Below are 23,925 nucleotides of genomic sequence, written 5' to 3'. Positions count from 1 at the left end.
GGAGGGAGCAGCCGGCGCGGCGGGCGGGCGCCACGGAAGGGGTGGCCCGGCAGCCGCTCCCGCCGCAGCCTCTAGCTTTGTCTCGCTGGGCCTCTGAGTGTCACAATTTTACCTATGTTTGAGAAAACCCCGGATTGCCAGGGAGGAGAGGCTGGAGGCTGGGACTCCTGGGTCAGAGGGAGGAGGGAGCCTGGGGCTCGGACTCCAGAGTCTTGAGGGAGGAGTAGCCCGCGGATTCGTCCACACGCGCCACCCTGTGGTGACAGAATCCCCGGTCTGGGTGTGGAGGCGGCGGTCGCGGCTCCGGGCTAGGTGTGAAGGTGGAGCAGATGGTGAGGAGGAAGGAGTGGGAAGGGGGCCCAGCAGCTGCCAAATCCCGGGCCTTCGCCGGAACCATCACCATGGAGACCGAGGAAGGCAGAGGACCCAGCCCTACACTTTCGGAACCCGGGAATGAGTTCTTCTTCCTCCCACGAAGGGTTCCCGTGCAAACTACAAGTCCCAGCGGCCGCTGGACTTCACCATTTGCTTCTGAAGGGCCGCTTACTCCGAGGTCCGCTGGGAGTTGTAGTTCTCTGAAACAACGGGCTGAAGTTGCGCTGCGCCCTCTGGTGGACACGGCGCCCAAGTTCGCTATTTCCGAGGCCCAAGGGATCCTACCCAACGTCATCCCCAAAACTTTTCACCTTCTCACCATCTAACCCCTCTTTCCCCACCCAGTTCACTCAGTTCCAGCCACACTGGCCTCCTCGCTGTTCTTCCAACATCTACCACTGAGGCTCCTGCATTTACCTATCCTCCTAGGATTCACTATGGAAGGTGTGTTGGTAATCATACATGAACTCAACAAATATTTATTGAGTTCCTACTAGGCGTCAGGCATTGTCACATCATAGGGGACATAGCTCTAATGAGAGTATCACTGGGTATTGGGGACCACCAGAGGAGGATTCTAACTCAGCCAGGGAAGATCAAAGAAAGTCTGAAGTTTGAAAAGCTTCCCAGGAAAAGCTCACTAAAAGGGATGACTGGGAGGGTCGGGGCAGGGCGTGGGTGTAGAGTAAGGAGATGTGCCCTGTGAGGGCAAACAACCAGAGGTACTGGGGTAGGTGTACTGAAGAGGATACTAAATAGGGGAACAGCAGAAACTAAGAAAAGGTGTAAAAAACTGCTGTGGTCAGGACACTGCTCAGTATGACTAGCCTGAGTGACTGGGAGGAAGAGGCCACAAGGGAACACGAAGGGGGACTTCCCTGGCGGCCCAGTGGTTAGTACTCCACACTTCCACTGCAGGGGACATGGGTTTGATCCCTGGTCGGGAGCTAAGATCCCATGTGCCCTGCAGTGGGCAAAAAAATAAAAAAGGGAACATGAAGGCAACCATACAGCACAGAACTTTGAGTGCTAGCTGAGAGGCTTGGACTTTCTCCTAGGGGCGCTGGGGAGCCAAAGAGGGGCTGTGAACAGGAGTGGGGCAAGGGCAGCTCTGGGGCCTTGAGAGAGACTAACAAGGGGAGATACTAGAGGCCAGGAGGCCAGCGAGAGGATCGGGGGAGAGAATGAAGCCTGAGCTGGGGGACTGACCTCCATGGGACTCCAGTCCAATGTCCCTCTTCCCTCCCACTCCCCATTTACTCCTAGCCAGACACAGAACAAAGGCAAAAATCTTTTATTTCAATTTTAGGGAAGCCACCATCCTCTTCCCTCCATGTAGAAGCACAGGGAGACACCCAGTCAAGAAGGCATGGACAGAAGGGGCATCGCCACCATCAGTTGCTGAGGAGAGAGAGGAAGGAGGAAGAGGTTCAGGACCTGGGGATCCAGCCCCCAACCCCTCCCCCCTCAGACCCAGGATCCAGACCCCCAGCCCCTCCTCCCTCAGACCCAGGAGTCCAGACCCCCAGCCCCTCCCGCCTCAGACCCAGGAGTGCAGACCCCCAGCCCCCTCCCCCCTCAGACCCAGGAGTCCAGACCCCCAGCCCCCTCCCCCCTCAGACCCAGGAGTCCAGACCCCCAGCCCCCTCCTCCCTCAGACCCAGGAGTCCAGGTCCCCGAGTGTCCCTAGTTCCCCACAACCCCAAGCCCCCCCAGATACCTTTCTCTTCTGATGGAAGGCTGCCTTGCTCTCATCACAGCTGATTCGCAGGGGAATGTAGGCATCCAGATGGTACAGCTGCTGGGGGCCCCCCATCACCAGGCGATTCTCCCCGATCTCCAGCGACAGTCCCAGAGCGCCTTCCTGGGGATGCAGTGGAATCAGCCCACCCTTCCCTTCCCAGCAACAGGACGATAAGAACACAGACCAGTGAGAGAACTCTCGTGTGTCGGGATACCATATATAAAGAGTCTCATCTCCCAAGAAAAAGGTGGGACACAGTAATTACAGGTTTATGACTGAGCACTTACGATGCACTGGGCATCCTCAGGACAGAAGTGGGCCTGAGGCCCCCATGGGACAGAGGAGGAGGCCACCTACTCAGAGGGTAGCACTATCCAGGCTCACACAGGTCTGACAACAAGCCCACATCACTTCCCCCCAAGACCCCACCCTTCCAGACCTCATTCTCCTCCTCTGGTGGAGGGTGCACTCACCAGTTTGGGGAGGTCAATTTCGGCCAAGAGGAGGTCAGGGGCCTCCAGCCAGAGGCTCAGGTGAGGCTTCTCAGGGCTGGGGAGGAAGGAGACCCAGAACTCAGAAGAGCCGCCGGGTCTTTACCAGCGCTGTTCCCTCCTCTCTCTCCCTCCCAGCTCTGCAGCCTCAGGACACCTTCCCAGAGGGAGTTCTGCTTCTCCTGCCTCGGGCTTCCCAGAGCCCCAGGACACCGACACCTGAAGGATGGCGGGAGAGTCCAAAGAATGTCGGGGAGACGGGAGATAGGGAGCCCACTGAATGCCCACCCTTTCTCAGGTCTCGGGGAGTCGGGCATGTACAGGTTCCCCAGCTCCTGGATCCGAGGACGCGGCTGGGAGCGGATATTCTGCTGGGAGATAGAGCCCAGGAAAGGTCTGTTCTTCAATATACGCCACTCTGAGGGGAAGGAGCACAGGATCAAAGGTCACATGGCTCAGGGTGTCCTTTGCTCCCTCCCCTAGAGGAAGGAGGTCTTGCACTGCCAGAGCCTCATGGGAGAGGCTCCGCCCTCTGCCGAGGAGACCAGGGATCTGACCACACCCCCAAGCTTGACTTTAGGAAGCGTGCCTGCCTTAGCCCCGCCCCTCGAGGCTCTCAAGACCCCGCCGCTTATCTGGAATCCCCCGCCTCCTCCCTCTCCCCCTTCCCAAGACTCACACAGCCCTCTCCCTGAACTCCACAGCCCAGGGGCCAATATAATCCCTGCCCACACTAGTCCCACTTCTCCCAGGGGCCACCCCCAAGCTCCTCCGGGTTTGGCTCCTCCCTGTGGCCCAGGCCCCGCCCCTCACCTGGATTTAGTGGCAGGCTGTATTTGTCCTCAAGGCCCTCCCTGGCAATGGTGATCACGAGCTCCCGCAAGAAATCGCTGTTCTAGGAGTGAAAGAGGGAGAAGAGATGTGGGAGGGCTGGGGGATGGAGGGAGAGGCCCCGGCCCAGGCCTCCCTGCAGCCCCGCCCCCAACCTGCATCCTCCGGTAGAAGTCGCTGTTGACAGCTACGTCGTAGGCGGTACAACCCTGGCCTTCTGCCGGGAGAGAAAGGGGGTGAGACCCCAGCCCTCGGTGGGAACCCCACGGCCCAGGCACAGCCAAGGAAAACACAATGAAGAACAGCAGCCACAGACCCAGAGACATTAGGAAGTCAAGACACGCACCTGCCAGTCTGGATTCATACCAGCCTCATCTCCCAGCTCCAGTCTCTTCCCCTCTGGTGCTTCCCCACCATGTCCCAGAGCTGACCCTGACCCTCCCCAGTTCATAGTCCTCCCAAGGCTCCCCAGCACCCGCAGGGGGAGGACTGAGTCCTTCAGCCTGGCACTGGAGGCCCTGTGGGGTCTGCCCCTCCCACCTGGAGAGAGTTCACTTCTCCAGCAACCTCATCTCTTTACATTTCTTCCAATCACTCTTGATTACTGATCAATTCAATTCAATCATTTCTCTCCGGCCTCTGGACCCCTCTGTCCTCTCTGCCTAGAACCCTCTTCTCTGTCTTGGCCTGATGAACTGCTCTGGTTCCTTGAAATCTTATATTTGACGTCTCCTCCTCCAGGAAGCCTTCCCTGATCCCTCAGTGGGAGTGAAGAGGCCCCCCACCCCACCCTGAGCACAGCAGAGTCACACCACATTGAAATCACATCTGCCTCCTTCATCCTCACCCAAGACTGAGAGTTTCTCAAGGGCAGGTTCTGGGTTTTGATAAGTCCCTACTCCCCAGGGCACTGGCCAAAGCTTCATCCCAGGAGGCTTCAGGGGACATATGTGAGTTGAAAAAACAAGGATATAGAGACAGAAACTCCACAGAGACAGAGGTGAGACAAGGCAGAGACACAGACAGGGGAGAGGGTGGAGGAGAAAACAGGGATGAGTTAGGGCTGGCCGAGGACTTAGAGCCAGGAAATCAGCTAATAAGCCCCTGCCCAGCCCTCCCTTGCCCTGGGGTGGGGCAGGGAGAAGTGCCAGCTTGGCCAGGTGAGCAGAACCAGGACTGTCCAGTGAGAGTTCTGGATGCCCAGGAGGCTAGGGATATGCCATGGGGAAAAGGATCAGTACAGGGGTGCCAGGTTTCTAGGTCCCGAGGGAGGAGGGTCCTGGGCCCTGGATTCTAGGGAAGAAAGGACGAGGGGGCTAGATTCCTGGGTCCTCTCAAGGCACTGACTTGCATCCAGTTCGGCATGCGGCTCTCCCAGACTCATGGGGATGCGAAACCCGGCTTGGTCCTCCTCCAGCATTTGAAGCAGCTCATCCTCGGTCAAGTCAGCAGGAGGAGGGATGGAGGGAGAGTGACAAATGTTGATGAAAACCTTCCCTTCAGATGAGTTGGTCTTTATGCAGAAACCTGGTGGGAATGGGTTTGTCCTTGACCATCTGTCTCTGCATGGGTCTCAGTGTCCTTCTTTTGATCTGTCCCCCTCCTAGAGTATTAGTCCTCCACTTTCTGGGTCTGTTCCCCTTCCTGCCCCTGGGATTTCTGACTCTCTGTCTTTGAGTCTCTGTCCCCCTAGTCACCCCACATCTCTTTTTTTTTTTAATTTTTATTGTAGTATAGTTGATTTACAATGTTGTTATTTTCTGCTGAACAGCAAAGTGAATCAGTTATACATATATATATATATATATATATATATATATATATATATATATAAAACTCTTTTTTAGATTCTTTTCCCATATAGGTCATTACAGAGTACTGAGTAGAGTTCCCTGTGCTATACAGTAGGTTCTTATTAGTTATCTATTTTATATATGTTAGTGTGTATATGTCAATCCCAATCTTCCAATTTATCCCTCCCCCTTACCCCTCCTCTCTTTGGATCTCAGTCCCTTCCTTGCTCTCTCTGGGTTTCCGTTCACTCCCATCACCCAAGGCCTCTATACACCACTACTGTGTCTCCTTCCTCTCTCCTTTCCCTATGTCCCCTGCCCCCAGTCTGTGACCACCTCTCTCTGGGACTCTATCCCTCTCTCTTTGGGTTTCTGTCTTTCTCACCAGGTTGAGGTTGTATCTGTGTAGATTCTGGTCTGCTTGTCTGGGCTTGCTGGAGCTCCTTGGAGGCCTGTGTGAAAGAAAACAACATCCAGGCTTGGCGTTTGTGCTGTCAGAACCCCCTCATTTGTTCCTCAAATGTTTAGTGAGCAATTTTTACGTATATGAGCTAGGCAGGGCATGAGACATACTATGTCCCCTTCCTACTCTGAGGAACCCGAAGGACAACCCTGATCCCACTCCCATGTCTTCCAGAGACTAGCGAACAGCTAGCAGTAGTAGTAGTTAAGCAACTACAACTCCCGTAGGCCCTGTTGCTCCCCCCCACCCGCCGCCAGTGCATTCTGGGAACTATAGTCCCGTTTCTGAGTACACACACACACACACACACACACACACACACACACACACACACACACACACACACACACACACACACACACACACACACACACACACACACACACACACACACACACACACACACACACACACACACACACACACACACACACACACACACACACACACTCTCCCCCAAATCCTCAGGGACCCAGGAGTCCGTTCAGTCCGCACCTGCAGCAGCAGCTCCTCGAAACACGCCGTCTCAGCGCTCATCGTCTCTGCCTCGTTTAGCTCCGGTACCAGCAGCTTCAAGTCGGCCATGGCCCTGGGGAAGAGACCTAGGCGTCCTCAGCAACGACCTTCGGTTGGATCCGAACTCTGAGGCCTGCTCCCGGGCCCTCAACCGACTCCTGACACCCACAATTCTGTACGAAAATCTAATAATCTGGCCTGAGACTACAGTTTCACTCAGGTCAGATACTGCATCAAATCTCTTGGGAGCCAATGTCTCTAGATGCCCTCTAAGCCCTATGTGCCAAGTGTTTAAATGAGAGCCACTCTTCTGGTCTCTGCGTAACCAGGAACTTGGGTAGGCCACACTTCCGACTACCCCAACGCTCCTTCAACTATCCTGCAACCGCATTCGGTACCAATCACAGAACAATCTAGTCTAAATCTGAAGCCACGCCCTTCACCTCAACCAATCAAAACTAATCCAGAGAGCCACTAAACGCCACACTTCCGATGTGGATAAAAGCCACACTTCCGCTCCTTCCCTACGACCACATCTGGCCAGGTTACTGGGCAAAGCTGGCACACTTTTAAAACCTTAAGTTCAGTGTCCATCCTAAAGGACTCCCTTCTGATCTCTGAACAGTCACCTCGTCCCCAGAGGTAGATTAGATTCTCGAGTAAAGATATTTCGGGCTAAAAGCTGCATTTTCGGTCTCCAATATGAACAGGGTGGTGGGAGGACGCCAATACGGCCACTCTTCTAAATCTGGAGGCCTCGTACCTATTTGAAGGCATCCATATTTTCGTTCCCCACTCCCCCAGCTTTGAGGAATGCGCATGCTCCAAACTACACTTCCCGGCGCAGACCTATAAGCGGAGTCACCGGGTCCTAAGGCGGGGTTACGCTCTATCTCCTGTAGCCCCGCCCTTTGGACTGGAGGGGGCGGTGCCGCCCTTCAGACCTCGAGGTTCCCTTGGGGAGAGAGTCCAGCAGTCCGTGGAAAGCGCGGCCTGGGAGCGTGATGGCTGCGACGCGCGCAGGATCCCGCGCCTGCGAGATCTTCACCACGCTGGAATACGGACCGGTGCCGGAGAGCCACGCATGCGCATTGGTGAGGGCTTGCCCGGCCGGCGCTGCCCATCCCCCTTCCTAGTCCCCCGGGCCCCGTTTTGAGCGCGGACTCCCGTGATCCACCGCGGCAGCTCAGCAGCTCCGCCCCTCTCAGCTCCCGTGATTCCCGCCACTCCTTAGGATCCATCCCGGAGGACGTTCGCTAGAACCCTTAACGGGTTGCTGCGTGTTAGCCCTTTAGTCTGTTCTCGCGAGCCCTAGTGGCTGTCGTTTGCCACGGTCCAAAAGTCACGGTGGAGCTTCTCCTATTCTGCAGAATCCCCCGAGGGGCTTCTGTGATTCTTCAGGGCCGCCTCAGAGCTTCCTGTGATCCCCTGGGACTCAGAATTCCTGTGGGGCACTCGTGATCTTCTGAGGACCCTCAGAACCCGCGTAGACTTCCCGTGATTCCTCAGAATATCCTATGGCTCCCGGGTCCCTCGGAATTCCTGGGGGGGGGCTCCCTTGGTCGTCCGGAGACCTCCGCGGAGCCCCCGTGAGTCCTCAGGGTCACGTCAATACTTGTGGGATTCCTATCATCTCGGGAACTCTCGGAATCCCAGAATACATCAGAACTTCCTGTAATTACCTTCAACCTCGCAGAATAACCCCGTGGGGCTCCCGTGATCCCTCCGTGTACTTCAGAACTTCCCTAAGACTCCCGTAATCCCTCAGGGTCCCCCAGAACGATCTTGGGGTTCCCACGTATAACTTCGGTGCCTCGGATTTTGTATAGTTGCCCAGCCCCCTCAGAATTCCCCCATGGAGCCATCCTGATCTCACAGGGCCCTCTAGCACCTAGGTGTGAGAAGCTTGGGCTTCTCTGGAGGGAAAGGGGAGGTTAGAACAGTGGTCCACGTGGAAGAAGATGAGACCAGAGCCTGGTGCGGACTGTAGAGCTGGAGAAGAGGCGAGGCAGAGATGCAGGAGGAACAGGGTTTGGGGTCTTGAGAGGGCAAGGACAATGCCTCGGGTCTGGGTCTGGCTGTCTCTGTCCCCCCCACCCCCCATGGTGAACCCAAGAGGAGTAGGGTGGCAGAAAGGTTGGGAAAGACTATGGGCTTGGTTATCACATGGTGATGATGAGAGGGAAAGCCTTGGGCCTTGTGCAGGAGTCAAATACTACTTGTGCCTGAGCCTCAGGCCTAGAGACAGGGACCTCACAGTAAAAAGATAATTGAATGGTGGGAATGATGAGATTATCTAGAACTATAGTGTAGACTCAGATAAGAGGATCTGGGATGGAGTATAGAAAATTCCCTTGGAGGTTGGTTAGAGATGGACTATCCTGAAATAGCAATAATGTGATAATAGCTTATATTTATTGGGTGCTTTCTATGTGCCAGCCTCTGTGATCTCATTTAATCCCCAAAACAGCTGTGAGAGGGGATTACTGTCATTACTTTAGTAATAGTAGACAGAAGCTTAAAGAGGTAAGTAATTAGCCAACAGTCAACACATCTTAAAAAATGTGAAAATGAGATTTGAACCTGAGCCCTGGGATTCCAGAGCCCATGCCCCCCATCCCCGCCCCCCCGCCCCCCAGCTCAGTCTTACAATCTGTGGGCCAGACTCAACCAACAAACATGTTTTCTTTGGCCTGAACTTTATTTTTAAAAATGTGAATTAGTGGACAACTAATTTCATGTAAACATCCGGGATTCCAGCTTCTCTTGAAAATAAAATTCCAAAGTTTGGCAACCTTTGGCTTACATTCCCTCACAAAGACTATCTGGGTCCAATAGCTAACTGTCTTTTTAGACAAGTCATGAGTTCCCAGTCTCCACCAGGGCCCTCTTCTCACACCAGGGTGGCCTGCCAGGACCCTGTGGAACATTCTTTCTGGGTTCTGTTTTTCTTTGGGGGGGAAATTTTGCAAAGTTACCCAGAGCACTTAAATTATGAACTCTCATTCACCCATCCCTCAGTGTCAACAATCATCAACATTTCATCCAATGTTGTATCTCTTTGTTTTCTCTTTTTTTTCCTGGAGTGATTTAAAACCCAGATGTCACGTTATTTTCCCATAAGTATTTGAATCTTCATTTCTAACAGGTAAGGACTCATTTTGTAACATAACCACCAGACCGTTTTAACATTAACAGTCATTGTTTAATATTATCTAGTGCCCAGCCCATGTTCATATATGCCCAGCTATTTCAAAAATGTGTCTTTCCGGCGGAGGGAGCATCTTTGAATTTGAAACTTATGAATTTTTACTTAAAAATTTGGGGGGCTTCCCTGGTGATCCAGTGGTTAAGAATCTGCCTGCCAATGCAGGGGACGCGAGTTCAACCCTGGTCGGGGAACTAGGATGCCACATGCTGCGGGGCAACTGCATTCATGCGCCGCAACTAGAGAGAAGCCCACAGCAAAGAAGCCCACACGCCCCGGTGAAGACCCAGCACAGCCAAAAAAAAAAAGGCTTTTTGTACTTTAAAGAAAAATGAGGAGGCCCAGTTGGTAGGGTAAGAGAAAAATCAGGAGACTAAGGCATCGGGGATGCTAAGAGAAAACAGTTTGGGGAATTCCCTGGCAGTCCAGTGGTTAGGACTCCTCGCTTTCACTGCAGGTGGCCCGGGTTCAATCCCTGATCGGGGAACTAAGATCCCGCAAGCCAGCGGCCAAAACCAACAACAACAAAAACCAGTTTGCAGAAGGAAAAAGTGGAAAGGATGTCTTGGATTTAGAAAGGATTTAGGGAAGACAGGGAGAGAAAGAAACGAACCAGGCAGGGAGAATGAAATGCAATAAAATTAATAGGAAGTCTTAAGTAAGTGCTGTTCTGAGCCTATGACTCATATAGATCCATTTAATTCTCATCACTGTCCTGTGAAATAGGGAGAGACTGTGATTATCTCCATCTTCCAGATGGGTTAGCTGAGACCAGGTTATTTTAAGACCCAGGCTAAGGCTGCACAACAAGGAAGTTTCAGAGCCATGATTCAAAGCCAGGCCATGTGGCCCCAGGCTCCAGGGACTCCCTACCTTGGGCTCAGTTAGGCACTTCACAACCAAATAAACTGCACCTGGCAAGGCAGCATCAGGTCTGTGTCTTCAGGAGGGGTCACATCCTTCCCGAGTGATGACAGCTGAGGTGGGAGGGAACGCCGTCGCACGTGGGAAGGTATGGGAGTCACCTGGCTTAAAAGCCCCACCTCCCAAAGAGCACGTGATACAGTCTCATGGGCATTGCAAGGGTCCTGGCAAGGAAACTGCCCATCACAAGAATGCAGCGCACCCCAGGAAGCCCCAGAGTTCTGGCTTCCCACTGGATATTTATGGCATATTCCCAGTTTTCCCAGTCCAGGTGCAGTGGACCAGTCGGGGGTCAATACTGTCTAGAAATATAGCTGAATTGTATCAGATTTCCAGGGAAATAGAAAGTCATTTCTATTCTCTTCCATGGAGAAGAACAACTTTTATTAATCCTTTGTTCACATTCTCCATATGTAAAAGTCAATAGGACATCCCTCATATGTTGCTGGTGAGAATGTAAAATGATGCAGCTGCTGTGGAAAACAGTTTGGTGGTTCTGCCATGAATTACTCAGAGCATTGCTATATGACCCATAGCTCCACTCTGAGATAATATGCCCCAAAGAAGTAAAGACGTATTCGAAGAAAGACTTGTACGTGAACATTCACAGCAACACTATTCACAATAGCCAAAAGGCAGAAACAACCTAAATGCCCATCAGCTGATGAATGGGTAGAGAAAATGTGGTCTCTCCAGACAATGGAATATCATATAGCCATAAAGAGAAATGAAATTCTGATCCATGCTACAGTGCGGATGAATCTCGAAAACACCAAGCTGAGTGACAGAAGCTAGACACAGAAAGTCACGTATTGTAGGATTCCATTTATATATGAAATGTCCAGAATAGGCCAGTCCATAGAGGCAAAGAGCAGATTAGTGGCTGCCAGGACTTGGGGGCAGGGGAGAAGGGAGGGTGAGCTCTTAATGGGTATGGAGTTTCCTTTTGGGGTGATGGAAATGTTCTGGATTTTTTTCTTTGTTCGCGCTGCTCGCCACGTGGGATCTTAGTTCCGCGACCAGGGATTGAACCTGGGCCTCCTGCAGGGGAAGCGTGGAGTCCTAACCACTGGACCACCAGGGAATTCCTGATGTTCTGGAACTACATAGTGGAGATGGTTGCACAACACTGTGAATGTATTGTTAGAAAATGCCCTGAATTCACACTTTAAAATGGTGAATTTCATGTTATGTATTTTTTATGTTTATGTGTATTTTCCTCCTACACGGGAAAATAACTGATGGGGCAAAGGGGGCGGGTATTCTCTTCCCAGAGGACTCTGGGTAGGGATAGAGCTTCTCCAGCTGCCTCTCAGACCCCTTTCTGAACTCTCTCCACCTCCCCCAGGCCTGGCTGGACACCCAGGACCGGCACTTGGGTCACTATGTTAACGGACGGTGGTTGAAGCCTGAACACAGGAGTTCGGTGCCTTGCCGGGATCCCATCACAGGTATGCGGTGTCCCCCAGTCGTGAGAAAGAGGTGTCTATGGCCCCAGGTGTACCCACCAACAATATACCATTCTCTCTGCTCAGGGCCCTGAGAGCAGGGAGCAGCTGGTGGGAGAAGCAGCCTGAGATTTCTGGCTCCTCTTGATAACAGTCCTCCTAATTATGGTTCCAGGTCCCTGTGGACACTTTTTTTTTTTTTTTTTTTTTTTTGCGGTACACGGGCCTCTCAGTGTCGTGGCCTCTCCCGTTGCGGAGCACAGGCTCCGGACGCGCAGGCTCAGCGGCCATGGCTCACGGGCCCAGCCACTCCGCGGCATGTGGGATCTTCCCGGACCGGGGCACGAACCTGTGTCCCCTGCATCGGCAGGCAGACCCTCAACCACTGCGCCACCAGGGAAGCCCGCTGTGAACACTTTTGAAGTCACTGTCTCCTAAAATCCCTTCCTTGCCTGTGGGAGGCAGTCAGAGCAAAGACCTATGTAGATTTATCCCCATTTGTCAGATGACAAAACTGAGACCCTGTGTGGGGTAGGGGGACCAGCTTTACTGCTTTGGGGCGCTCCTGGGCTCCAGAAATGTCAGCCCCCTCCAGTTCTGACACGGGTTCCCCCCACCTCCCAACTGGGTTCCCCCCATTCATCTCCCCAGGAGAGCACTTGGCCAGTTGCCTCCAGGCACAGACGGAGGATGTGGCAGAAGCCGTGGAGGCTGCCAGGACCTCGCTGGAGAACTGGAGCACACAACCTGGAGCCGTTCGGGCCCAGCATCTGACCAGGTGATGGATGCACTTGAGGTGTGGGCCCCAGGAGACGGAGAAGGATTTGAGAATAAAGATTATGTATTTCCCAATATCCCACTGAATTCACTGGCTGCTAAGACTCATATTCCCAGCATGCCTTTGAGCCTTTAGCAGCTAAAACATCCATGTCTCACTGTTCGCTGGGACTAGAAATGACAAAGCCTGTTTCCCAGCATACCCTTTGGAACTCACCCGGGTGCCATTTCTCAACAGCTCACTGGGGCTGGTGAAGCTCCTGAAACTGTTTTCCAGCACATTCTTGGGGAAGTTAGAGACAAAGATTCCATTTCCCAAAGAACAATTGAACTTAAAGGCTAAGCTTTCATTTCCTAGCGCATTTGGGGGTTACAGGTGGCCAAGATCCTTACACAGCACCCTGAGGTTTTGAGTGTTTACCAGACTACATTTCCCATACATCTTTGGTGCCCTCCACCACTGGTAAATAGTGCAGATGCCCCAGGGGTTCCTGGGGATTGTACTTCAGGTATACACAGGGCGTGTTCCAGGACTCTTATCAGGCCAAGGGGCAGTGGGAAATGACCATCCCAGGACTTCCCTGACGGTCCAGTGGCTAGGATTCTGCACTTCCACTGCATGGGGCACAGGTTCGATCCCTGGTCGGGGAACTAAGATCCCTCAAGCCGTGCGGGCAGCCAAGGAAAAGGAAAAAAGAAAAAAATGACCATCCCCCCTGCTTGCTCCACAGGCTGGCCAAGATGATCCAGAAGCACCAGCGGCTGCTGTGGACCCTGGAGTCCCTGGTTACTGGACGGGCCATTCGAGAAGTTCGAGACAGGGATGTCCCTCTGGCCCAGCAGCTGCTCCAGCACCATGCAGTCCAGGCACACACCCAGGAGGAGGCGCTGGCAGGCTGGGAGCCCCTGGGTGAGGAGCAGGAGTCCCAGCCCCCAGCCCCCTCCTCCCTCACCATCCAGCAGTGCCTGCGCCAGTCTCATTTGTTCTTGCAGGAGTGATTGGTCTCATCTTGCCACCCACATTCTGCTTCCTTGAGATGATGTGGAGGATTTGCCCTGCCCTGGCTGTGGGTAAATGATTGGCTGGGGGTTGGGACTCCGGGGTCTGAGGGAGAAGGGGGCCGGGGGTCTGGACTCCAGGGTCCTTGAGCTGCCTGCCTCCCCCAGGCTGCACTGTGGTGGTCCTCGTGCCCCCGGCCTCTCCGACGCCCCTCCTTGTGGCCCAGCTGGCAGGGGAGCTAGGCCAGTTCCCAGGAATCCTCAGTGTGATCAGTGGCCCTGCCTCCCTGGGGCCTGTCCTTGCCTCACAGCCTGGAGTCCAGAAGGTGGCCTTCTGTGGAGCCATCGAGGTATCTTCAGGGGTGGGAGGGTGTCTGGACATAGCTGGGGGGCTGGAATGCCCCTCCCCGCTGCTGACCCCTGCGTGGATCCCATAGGATGGCCGTGCCCTACGGCGGGCCCTGGCGGGCCAGGGTCCCGAGCTGGGCCTGGCACTGGGGGCTGAGTCGCTGCTGCTACTGATGGAGACGGCGGATGTGGATTCGGCCGTGGAGGGCGTCGTGGATGCAGCCTGGTCTGACCGCAGCCCGGTGAGACCTGGGGGCTGGGCGTGTCTGTCTCCAGACCCTGGGGCCCCATGACTTCATTCATTTTATTTATTTATTTTTTTAATTAATTTATTTGGCTGTGCTGGGTCTTAGTTGCCACGTGTGGGATCTTCGTTGTGGCATGCAGGGTCTTTTAGTTGTGGCATGTGAACTCTTAGTTGCGGCACGCATGTGGGATCTAGATCCCTGACCAGGGATGGAACCCGGACCCCATGCGTGGGGAGCGCGGAGTCTTAACCACTGGACCACAAGGGAAGTCCCTTCATTCCTTTTAATTTTCAGTTCTTTGTGTCTCCAAACTCTTATCTGTAGACCATCATGTGTAAAGGTCCTCATCCTCTCGATTTTCTGAATCTCCACGTTCCCGGCTCTCCTGGGCTTCCAGGCTCGGGGGCTCTTCATTTTTCTGAGTGTCCATGTCCTAGTTTTCCAGCGTCTCTCTTCACTCTGCGTCACCAGCTTCCTGTAACTCCACATCCTCCCTGAGGTTTGGGGCCTCAGGGAGTCTCCTGGTCCTCGGCCACTTCTCCCTGACCCTCCTCTGATCTGTGCACATATGTTCCCCAGGCTTGGCCCTCTGGGGGGATGTGATCCACCCACGTAGGCTTCGAGTTTGCCCACCCTATCCCCCATTTTCCTAACAGGGGGGACTCAGACTCCTCATCCAGGAGTCTGTGTGGGATGAGACAATGAGGCGGCTCCAGGCGCGGATGGGGCGGCTTCGCGGTGGCCGAGGGCTAGACGGAGCCGTGGACATGGGGGCCCGGGGAGCTGCTGCACGTGACCTGGCACAGCGCTATGTGCGCGAGGCCCAGAGCCAGGGTGCACAGGTGAGCCTGGGCGCAGACTCTGGGGTGCCGGGGGAGGAGGGACCTCAAGATCTGACTCCTGGGTCTGGGGAGGGATGGGTCTGGGGGCCTGGACTCTGGGGTGTGAGCAAGGAGGGTCTGCAGGCTGGACTCCTGGGTCTGAGGGAGGAGGGGTCTGGGGTCCAGACTCCTGGATCCCAGGGGAGGAGAGGACTGGAGTGAACTTGCAGATCTACTTCCCTGTCTCCCTAGGTCTTCCAGGCTGGCAGTATGCCTCCAGAAAGCCCATTCTTTCCCCCATCCTTGATCTCTGACCTCCCTCCAGCCTCTCCATGTACCCAGGCAGAGGTAAGCCCCTCAGGGTCTCAGAGACCCTAGGCCATCCACCCATCCTCAGCCGGACATGGGCGGCACAGCACAGAGGCCACCGGAGTGACCATTTGGACCGGGTCTGGGGGCTGCTGACTGCTGTAGGCTGGACTCCTTGTGGGTGGGGTGTTGGAGGGAGGGGCTGGCCAGGCCGCCTGAGCTCCCTTGTCACCCCTTCCAGGTGCCGTGGCCTCTGGTCGTGGCCTCCCCTTTCCGTACTGCTAAGGAGGCGCTGGCCTTGGCCAACTGGACGCCCCGAGGAGGCAGTGCCAGCGTATGGAGCGAGAGACTGGGGCAGGCCCTGGAGCTGGCCTACGGGTCAGTTCACACCCACTGGGCACACAGCGGGCTCTGCTGGGATGGCCCCAGCTTCAGTCCCGATGTCTTCCCCTCTCTCTGGGTCTCTCCCCGCCTCTCTGACTAGCCCTCCCCACCTCAAGTTTGTGCATTTCTCTCTGATGTCCCCTCCTCCCCACAGGCTCCAGATGGGCACAGTCTGGATCAATGCCCACGGCCTCAGAGACCCTGCAGTGCCAACAGGTGGCTGCAAGGAGAGTGGGTCTTCCTGGCACGGGGGGCCAGATGTGAGTGCACCCCTCCCTGCCCATCACCACCCCTTCATCCACCTTGTGCCCTTCTCACGTTCTCTTGACACTGTCCCTCTCTCAGGGTCTGTATGAGTATCTGCGGCCCTCAGGGACCCCTACCCGCCTGCCCTACCTGTCGGAGAATCTGAACTATGACACCTTTGGCCTTGCTGTTCCCTCCACCCTACCAGCTGGGCCTGAAACAGGGCTTAGGTGAGCTGTTCTAGGGACCACAACTCTCAGAATTCCTGGAGTGTGGAAGGGGAGAGGGGAAATTGTGGCAGGCTCCTCCATGGACTGGAGGGAGGTTCTTGAGAACCATCAGGGGGTCCCTGAGTCCTGCTGAGAATTTCATTCTGGGTCTCACGGCTCACCGCCACCCGCCAGGCCTGATGAGAGTCTCAGTTCTGCTAAATGAAGGTCTGTGCTCTCCCAGAGCCTCAGGGGGCCAGGAATGTGGGGTCCCACAGAGGCTCATGGGAGCTCGAGTGGTCCATCCAGTGGGGTGGGGATGGGGTCTGAGCAGTCCCTGCCCCAGCACCCACCCTCACACCTCACCCTACTCCAGCCCAGCACCCCGCTATGGGCTCTTTGTGGGAGGCCGTTTCCAGGCTCCTGGGGCCCGGAGCTCCAGGCCCATCCGGGATTCGCAGGGCAATCTCCATGGCTACGTGGCTGAGGGTGGAGCCAAGGATATCCGAGGTGCCGTGGAGGCTGCTCACCAGGCTGCCCCTGGGTAAGGAATGGAGGCGTCACATGAGATAGCCCAGGGGTCGTGGGGTGTCAGAGAGGGGAGTCTGAAACCCCAGGACTAGGCTGATGCTGATGGGACATGGGGTCTGGACCCCGAGGACTGTGGGCTGTGGAGTCTGAGCTCCCAGGGCTGACGGGATGTGGGTCTGGCCGCTCACTCTCCTCCCTGGGCAGATGGGCTATGGGGCCTGGACCCCCCAGAGTAGGAGCTGTGGACAGAGGTGGGGCACCTGGAAAGAGCCAGGATGAGGAAACCAACCCACAATGTGCCCTGTCCACCCACAGCTGGGTGGGCCAGTCGCCAGGGGCCCGAGCAGCCCTACTGTGGGCCCTGGCGGCCGCGCTGCAACGCCGAGAGTCCACCCTGGTCTCGAGGCTGGAGAGGCATGGAGTGGAGCTCAAGCTTGCCAAGGCAGAGGTGGAGCTGAGCGTGAGGCGGCTTCGGGCATGGGGGGCCCGCGTCCAGACCCAAGGCTGCACCCTGCAGGTGAGAGGGGTCTGTGGGCCGGCAGACAGGGCAGGCAGTCTGGAGTGGCGTCAGAGGAGGGGCTCCGGAATGAGCCAGACTGGAGGTCCAGGCCCCAGTGGCCTCACCTCTCTACACCTTGATTTCATCCTCTGTATAATGGGTATGCAGCCCACCTCATAGATTCGTGTTTCAGATTGTTGTTAGTGACCTATTACTGGGCCATAAAACCAATTTAGTGGGTCATAGCCCTGCTTTGGTATTTTTGTTCTTGTTTCTTTTTTAACAAAAGAGAACAGGATAGAAGATACAGAGTGCATTGCACAGAATATTGTTTGGTGTGATTTTTGTTTTGATCATATATATAATATACAGCTAAATATAGATACTAGATTGGTCTGAAACATATGGTGGGTCCAGTGAAGAAAGCGTGAGGATTCAGTGACTCAAGCAATGGCATGGGCACACTCAGGGATAGAGATAATAGAAAGATAATGGAAAGATAGCTAGTCATTTGACCTGGGCTTCCTCCATAAATGATATACAATTATACAGTGGTACCAACCTTGAGGAGCTGTTATGAAAACTAAGTGAGCCGAGCATTTAATGTCTGACATGTAGCCAAGGGCTCAGAAAATGTTCGCTTATGGATGGCCAATAAGCACATGGAAGAATGCTCCGCATCATTAGTCATTGGAGAAATGCAAGCCAAACCACCATGAGGGACTTCCCTAGTGGCGCAGTGGTTAAGAATCCACCTGCCAATGCAGGGGACACAAGTTCGAGCCCTGGTCCAGGAAGATCCCACATGCCGAGGAGCAGCTAAGCCCGTGTGCCACAACTACTGAAGCCCGCGTGCCTAGAGCCCGTGCTCCACAACAAGAGAAGCCACCGCAGGAAGAAACCCGTGCACCACAACGAAGAGTAGCCCCCACTCTGCAACTAGAGAAGGCCCGCACACAACAACAAAAACCCAGTGCAGCCAAAAATTAATTAATTAATTAAAAACACACACACACACAAATCTGTAGGCTAGATTTCGAGACCTCTACACATATTAACTTATTCTATCTTAACAGCAAATCTCTGAGGTAGGCACTATTATTATCCTCATTTTAAAGATGGGAAACTGAAGCCCAGAGAGGTTAAGTGACTCATCCAAGGTCACACAGCTGATGTGAACCCAGCACCTGGCCCCAGAGTCTATGCTCTGAAATATCACCTGGTTTTTATTATGATTGGAGTTGTTATGAGGAAGCAAAGTTGGGGATGAGAGGAGAAAAAGGGTGGGTGATAGAGGAGACCAAAGGAGGGCAGTCAGGCTCCCCTGCCCCGCCCTTGACCTCCTGCCTGTCCCTGCAGGTAGCAGGGCTGAAAGGCCCTGTGCTTCGGCTGCAGGAACCTGTGGGCGTGCTGGCTATTGTGTGCCCGGAGGAGTGGCCCCTGCTTGCCTTCGTGTCTCTGCTGGCCCCTGCTCTGGCCCACGGCAACACTGTGGTCTTGGTGCCCAGCGGGGCCTGTCCCATCCCTGCCTTGGAGGTCTGCCAGGTACAGTCCCCTGCCTGCCTGCTGCTGCTCCCAGCAGCCTGTGGAGCAGCAGATGGATGAAAGATGCCCCAAGACCTGCAGGAGCTCAGCTCTCACCCCACCCCCTTGGTAACCATGGTAACCTGCATCCTGGCACAAAAGCTTCACTCCTCATAGACCCAGTGATGGTTCTCTCCAGACTGTGAGCCTTCACCAGTCATGACCCCACTCCCATTCCTTCCAGGACCCCCATGGCCACTCCCATTTGCCCATTCTTCACCCTCCCCGACAGCCCTGGGGGTCTCTGACTCCCTCCCAACCCTGGATGACCCACTGTCCCATCCCCTAGGATATGGCCACCTTGTTGCCAGGGGGCCTGGTGAATGTGGTGACAGGAGACCGGGACCACCTGACCCGCTGCCTGGCCTTGCACCAGGACATCCAGGCCCTGTGGTATTTCGGATCTGCCCAGGTACCTTTTGTTCTGCCATCTCCAGTGTCTTAAACTTCACCAACAAACTCTTCCTTTTCCGGGGACATGGCTGCTCCCCCTTAGAACACCCATTGCTAAGGGGGAGAAACTCCTTGGCAACCACGTTCTGAGATCCTGCCCCTTTACAGCCCTGGTTGCTAAGGAAGAGGATCTCCTTAGCAACAAGGGCCTGAGATCCTGCCTAGCCCAAAGACCTAATCTCATTGGACAACCCATTGCTAAGGACCACACCCTAGCAACAGTGTCAGAAGCCTACAGTCCACCCTCTTAAACCTCCTGATGGTAACAGATGGGAACTCCTTGTCAACAATAACTTTGGGCCCCATTCCTTTGAGTGTGGGCTGTTAAAGGGGAAGAAGTTCCATGGCCGTAAAGGTCAACCTTGTTTCCCTCAGCATCTGGAAGGTTTGCTTTTTAGGAGCTGAACATTCTAGCCACAGAGCCTAGGCAAGCCTTTAGGCCCCTCCTCAATAATAGTCCTTGTTGCCAAGGAAGCAGCTGCTTAGCAACCAAGCCAATGGAAATGCTGACCACCACCCCACTCCACCATCTCCCCACGCCAGGGCTCCCAGTTTGTGGAATGGGCCTCAGCAGGAAACCTCAAGCCAGTGTGGGTGAACAGAGGCTGCCCACGGGCCTGGGATCAGGACGCCGAGGGGGCAGGCCCAGAGCTGGGGCTGCGGGCAGCACGGACCAAGGCCCTGTGGCTGCCCATGGGGGACTGATTGCCCAAGTGCCACCCACTCCATCTTGGACAGAGGACAGATGGACCCCAACCGATGCCAGACATCTGGAACTTTCCTCTTATTATGATTCCAATAAACTCTGACCAATCTTGGCTGTGCTTCTGAGGGGAGGAAGGGAGGAAATAGCAACTTCTGGGCTGTTGAGGCCATTTCAGTTCTGAGACTCAGCAGCCGCATGGGCTGGCGCCAGGACAACACAGTGTCTGTGAAATAGATACAAGGGACTCTAAGAACATTTGCACAGGGCCGCAGTGACTCCTGTCTCTTCTGGTCTTTTCCATTCAATGGCTCCTGCTCCCTGGTTTTCTCTGCCTCTGCATTGCCTCAGGATCTGTGGTGTGCTGGTGAAAATAAAATACAGTAGCTCTCTGGAATAAAATAAAATCCATGGTAAGTAACTTTAGCCAGTTCCATGGTGCTCCTACCGTGTCAATTTCAAGCTCCAGATGATTGAACAACCGGCTGACAATTCCTGAATTTTTAACAGTTCCCACGAGCCACCCCAGCATACCACTGTTTGAGAATTCTTTTTGATGCAAGGAACCCACACACACTAGCTTAGGATAAAAAGACATTTTCTGGAAAGCTACAGAGATATGGAAAATGGGCAAGATACACAGCCGGGAACCCCAGGTCCTGAGAACCCGAATGCAAACAGGAGCTGTATTCAGGTCCCATCTCAGTGGGTCACATGATCTCTTGCGTCTTGTATCTGCCTGTCTGCTTCATTCCAGATCCTTCTAGCCATGTGCCACTAGGAAAGCTTCTTCACCACTCTTAAGCCTCAGTTTCCTCATCTATAAATTGGCGCTAATAGTTCCAACCTCATTGGGTAGATTCTGTGATGGTTACACAAAACATGCTGTTAATTAGAGTTTGATTTTGTCCTGGGGCAAATGAGAGCAGACAGCCTCCTGTCAGTATTTGACTAAAGCTGGGCAGAATAGATAACCTCTCCCAGTATCTGGACGTTTGGACAGGAAAGACACTGGAACGTCTTGGAGGAAAGTCCCTGGAAGGCTCTACTTCCTCTGGGGTTTGGTAACTTCCCCCCAGATTCCATGGGCTGCCTCAAGTGACCTTCCTATTAGTCCTCTTGCTTTAACCAGCCAAAGCCAACTACAGGAGGTTTCTATACCCCCAGCCCAGACCACAGAGAACACTGTGCCACATCCACAGGAGAAGAAATCTGATCAGCCAGACTGGGGTAGATGTCCACTTCTGGTCCAATCTTCTCTGGCTTAGGGGCAGGAGCTCCTAGTTAAGGCAGCCATCCAGCTGGTCAACAAAAATCAGTTGAGTGCCTGCTGTGAGTGGGGCACTGTTGTAGGTGCTGGGGACGGCCATGAACAAGACAGAACTTAGCCTTGTGAGCTCATGCAGTGGATGAGAGGTATATTCATTTCTTGTCAGTGCTGTGACAATGGTCACAAAGTTAGTGGCTTAAATAAAACAATGCAAACATATTATCTTACAACTCTGGAGGTCAGAAGTCTGCAATGGGTCTCACTGAGCTAAAATTAAGGTGTCAGCAGGGGTTGGGAATTTGTCCCAAGGGCACTAAGGGAACAGAGGAGAGGTAGGCTCAGCTCTGGCTGAAAGACACTGATGTAACCTAAGGTGACAGGTACAGTAGCAGTGGTAGAAGCTCAGGGCACTCTGGGGGCCTGAAGAAGACACCTTTCCCAACTTGTGTGTGTATGCGTGTCTGTGTATGAGGTGAAGGCAAGAGAGATGGCAGGAATCTTCCCAAGGCAGGTGCCACTTCACTGATTTTTTTTTTCCACAGCCTTATTGGGGTATAATTGACAGTTTAAAATTGTATATATTTCAGTTCTACAATGTTATTTGTTAAGGTGTGCAACATGATAATTTAACATACATATGCACTGTGAAATGATTACCACAATCAAGTTAATTAACACATCCGTCACCTCACATACTTACCTTTTTTATTTGTGGTGAGAACAGTGGAGATCCACTCTCACGGGACTTCCCTGGTGGCGCAGTGGTTAAGACTCCGCCTACCAATGTAGGAGACATGGGTTCCAGCCCTGGTCTGGGAAGATCCCATATGCCGCGGAGCAACTAAGCCCGTGCGTCACAACTACCGAGCCCACGTGCCACAACTACTAAGCCCGCGTGCCTAGAGCCCGTGTTCCACAACAAGAGAAGCCACAGCAGTGAGAAGCCCACACACCGCAACAAAGAGTAGCTCACTCGCCACACCTAGAGAAAGCCTGCATGCAGCAACGAAGACCCAACACAGCCATAAATAAATAAATAAATAAATTACTTAAAAATAAAAAATCCACTCAGCCACTTCCAAGTATACCATACAGTCTTGTTAAATGCAGTCACCATGCCGTACATTAGATCCTCAGAACTTACTCATAACTAAATGTTTGTCTTTTCTGACCAACAACTCTGTTTCCCTGACCTCCCAGCTGCTGGCAGCCACCATTTTACCCTCTGGGTCTATTAATTTGACTTTTTAGATTCCCCATATGTGACACCATAGAGTCACATATATTAGTCTTTTTTTTTTTTTTTTTTTTTTTTTTTTGCGGTACGCGGGCCTCTCACTGTTGTGGCCTCTCCCGTTGCGGGGCACAGGCTCCGGACGCGCAGGCTCAGCGGCCATGGCTCACGGGCCCAGCCGCTCCGCGGCATGTGGGATCTTCCCGGACTGGGGCACGAACCCACGTCCCCTGCATCGGCAGGCGGACTCTCAACCACTGCGCCACCAGGGAAGCCCAGTCTTTGACTAATTTCACTTAGCATAATGTCCTCCAGGTTAATGGCAGGTTTTCCTTCTTTTTGTGGCCAAATAAAATTCCATTGTGTGTATATACACACATCTTCTTTATCCATTAGCCAATGGACACTTTTTTTGTTCTTTTGTTTTTGGCCGCACTGTGTAGCTTGTGGGTTCTTAGTTCCCAGACCAGGGATTGAACCCACGCCCTCGGCAGTGAAGGCAGTGAAAGCGTGGAGTCCTAACCACCGGACCACCAGGGAATTCCCTCTATTTGTTATTTTGTTAGGGATCTTCACCTTTTTCCACAGTGGCTCTACCAGTTTACATTCCTCCTCACCCTCTCCAACACTTATCTCTGTCTTTTTGATAATAGCCAACCTAACAGGTGTGTGAGGTGACACCTCACTGTGGTTCTGATTTGCATTTCCCTGGTGATTAGTGATTGCGTTGGGTCTTGAAGGACAATGAGGATCTAATTAGGTTAGAAAAGTGGTGGGGGGAGAGCATCCCTGGCAGAGGAAACAGCCAGCGTGGCCTTTGCACATGCTGTTTCCAGAGGTGAGAAACAGCTTTGAGGGAACTAGTGGTTTCAGTGGTGGTCCCCAAAAGATAATGTCCTAACCCCGGAACCTACGCATGTGACCTTATTTGGAAAAAGTCTTTGCAGACGTAATTAAGTCAAGGATCTCGAGATATCCTGGGTTATCCAAATAGACCCTACATCTAAATACAAGTTCCCTTATAAGAGACAAAAGAGAAGCCAGAAGAGGAAGAAGCCGTGTGAAGTTGGAGACAGAAATTGAACTCAATTTCTAGCCTCCCTCGCCTTCCCTCGAGGTTGGAGGTGAGAGGTCGGTAAGTTAGACTTCTTCCTGTGCCTCCAAGCCCCAACCCTCTCATCACAGGTTTTTCTGGTCCTGACCAGCCCCCATCCTGAGTCCCTCATTAGTGTAAACTCAGGTGTGGTCAGGGAGCGCCCCCCATGCATGAATAACAAAGACAAGCCTATCACTTACCTGGAAGTTCCTAGGACTTAGAGCTTGTCTCCCAGGAAACAGCAGGAGACCAGATGCATTCTCCAAAATACCACAACAATGCTGAAGGGGCTAGGATCCACTTGTTCATTCATTTAACAAATGTTGATCGAGCACTTGCCGTGAGCCACGCACAGTTCTGGGTGCTGGAGATCCAGCAGGGTAAGCGGACACTCACCGTGGTCCTCCCCGAGCTGACGTCC

At 53.6% G+C, this 23,925-nt stretch overlaps 2 protein-coding genes across 6 annotated transcripts; one reads left to right on the top strand and one right to left on the bottom strand.

The window, feature by feature from the left end:
- Positions 1-1,653: 1,653 nt before the first annotated feature.
- On the bottom strand, positions 1,654-7,304 carry PIH1D1 (PIH1 domain containing 1). 5 transcript variants are annotated; one of them, XM_060083515.1, is made up of 10 exons: positions 7,158-7,304; positions 6,193-6,299; positions 5,620-5,686; positions 4,789-4,968; positions 3,597-3,658; positions 3,424-3,505; positions 2,899-3,028; positions 2,593-2,668; positions 2,096-2,239; positions 1,654-1,776 (listed from the first exon to the last, which is right to left on the bottom strand). In XM_060083515.1, exons 2-10 carry the CDS (start codon positions 6,280-6,282, stop codon positions 1,735-1,737), a joined length of 873 nt encoding a protein of 290 aa, XP_059939498.1. In that variant the 5' UTR covers positions 6,283-6,299; positions 7,158-7,304; the 3' UTR covers positions 1,654-1,734. The 5 variants fall into 5 exon arrangements, with proteins under 5 accessions (XP_059939498.1, XP_059939497.1, XP_059939499.1 ...); XM_060083514.1 differs by having other exon boundaries at positions 6,193-6,286; XM_060083516.1 differs by lacking the exon at positions 7,158-7,304 and adding an exon at positions 7,063-7,130 and having other exon boundaries at positions 6,193-6,286.
- ALDH16A1 (aldehyde dehydrogenase 16 family member A1) lies at positions 7,076-20,839 on the top strand. The gene is made up of 17 exons (XM_060083511.1): positions 7,076-7,307; positions 11,694-11,796; positions 12,445-12,571; positions 13,302-13,480; positions 13,564-13,641; positions 13,738-13,919; positions 14,007-14,159; positions 14,822-15,007; positions 15,239-15,334; positions 15,537-15,673; positions 15,834-15,939; positions 16,025-16,155; positions 16,511-16,678; positions 16,981-17,182; positions 18,524-18,709; positions 19,038-19,160; positions 19,745-20,839. The coding sequence occupies exons 1-17, from the start codon at positions 7,218-7,220 to the stop codon at positions 19,904-19,906; spliced, it is 2,409 nt and encodes an 802-aa protein (XP_059939494.1). The 5' UTR covers positions 7,076-7,217; the 3' UTR covers positions 19,907-20,839.
- Positions 20,840-23,925: the final 3,086 nt, after the last annotated feature.

Source organism: Mesoplodon densirostris, chromosome 19 (genome assembly GCF_025265405.1).
Source record: "Mesoplodon densirostris isolate mMesDen1 chromosome 19, mMesDen1 primary haplotype, whole genome shotgun sequence".
Classification (NCBI taxonomy): domain Eukaryota; kingdom Metazoa; phylum Chordata; class Mammalia; order Artiodactyla; family Ziphiidae; genus Mesoplodon; species Mesoplodon densirostris.
The sequence above is the reverse complement of the archived record's forward strand: the minus strand, read 5'-3'. Positions and strand labels throughout refer to the sequence as shown.

Excerpts from the sequence above, each read along its gene's own strand:
- PIH1D1 (XM_060083513.1), bottom strand. Across the intron at positions 4,969-5,619 it reads ACAGATACAACCTCAACCTG|GTTTCTGCATAAAGACCAAC; the intron begins GTGAGAAAGACA and ends CATTCCCACCAG. Across the intron at positions 2,669-2,898 it reads TCCCCGAGACCTGAGAAAGG|CCCTGAGAAGCCTCACCTGA; the intron begins GTGGGCATTCAG and ends CTTCCTCCCCAG.
- ALDH16A1 (XM_060083511.1), top strand. The coding sequence starts at position 7,218 with ATGGCTGCGACGCGCGCAGGATCCCGCGCCTGCGAGATCTTCACCACG. Across the intron at positions 11,797-12,444 it reads TTGCCGGGATCCCATCACAG|GAGAGCACTTGGCCAGTTGC; the intron begins GTATGCGGTGTC and ends TCATCTCCCCAG. Across the intron at positions 15,008-15,238 it reads CCCAGAGCCAGGGTGCACAG|GTCTTCCAGGCTGGCAGTAT; the intron begins GTGAGCCTGGGC and ends CTGTCTCCCTAG.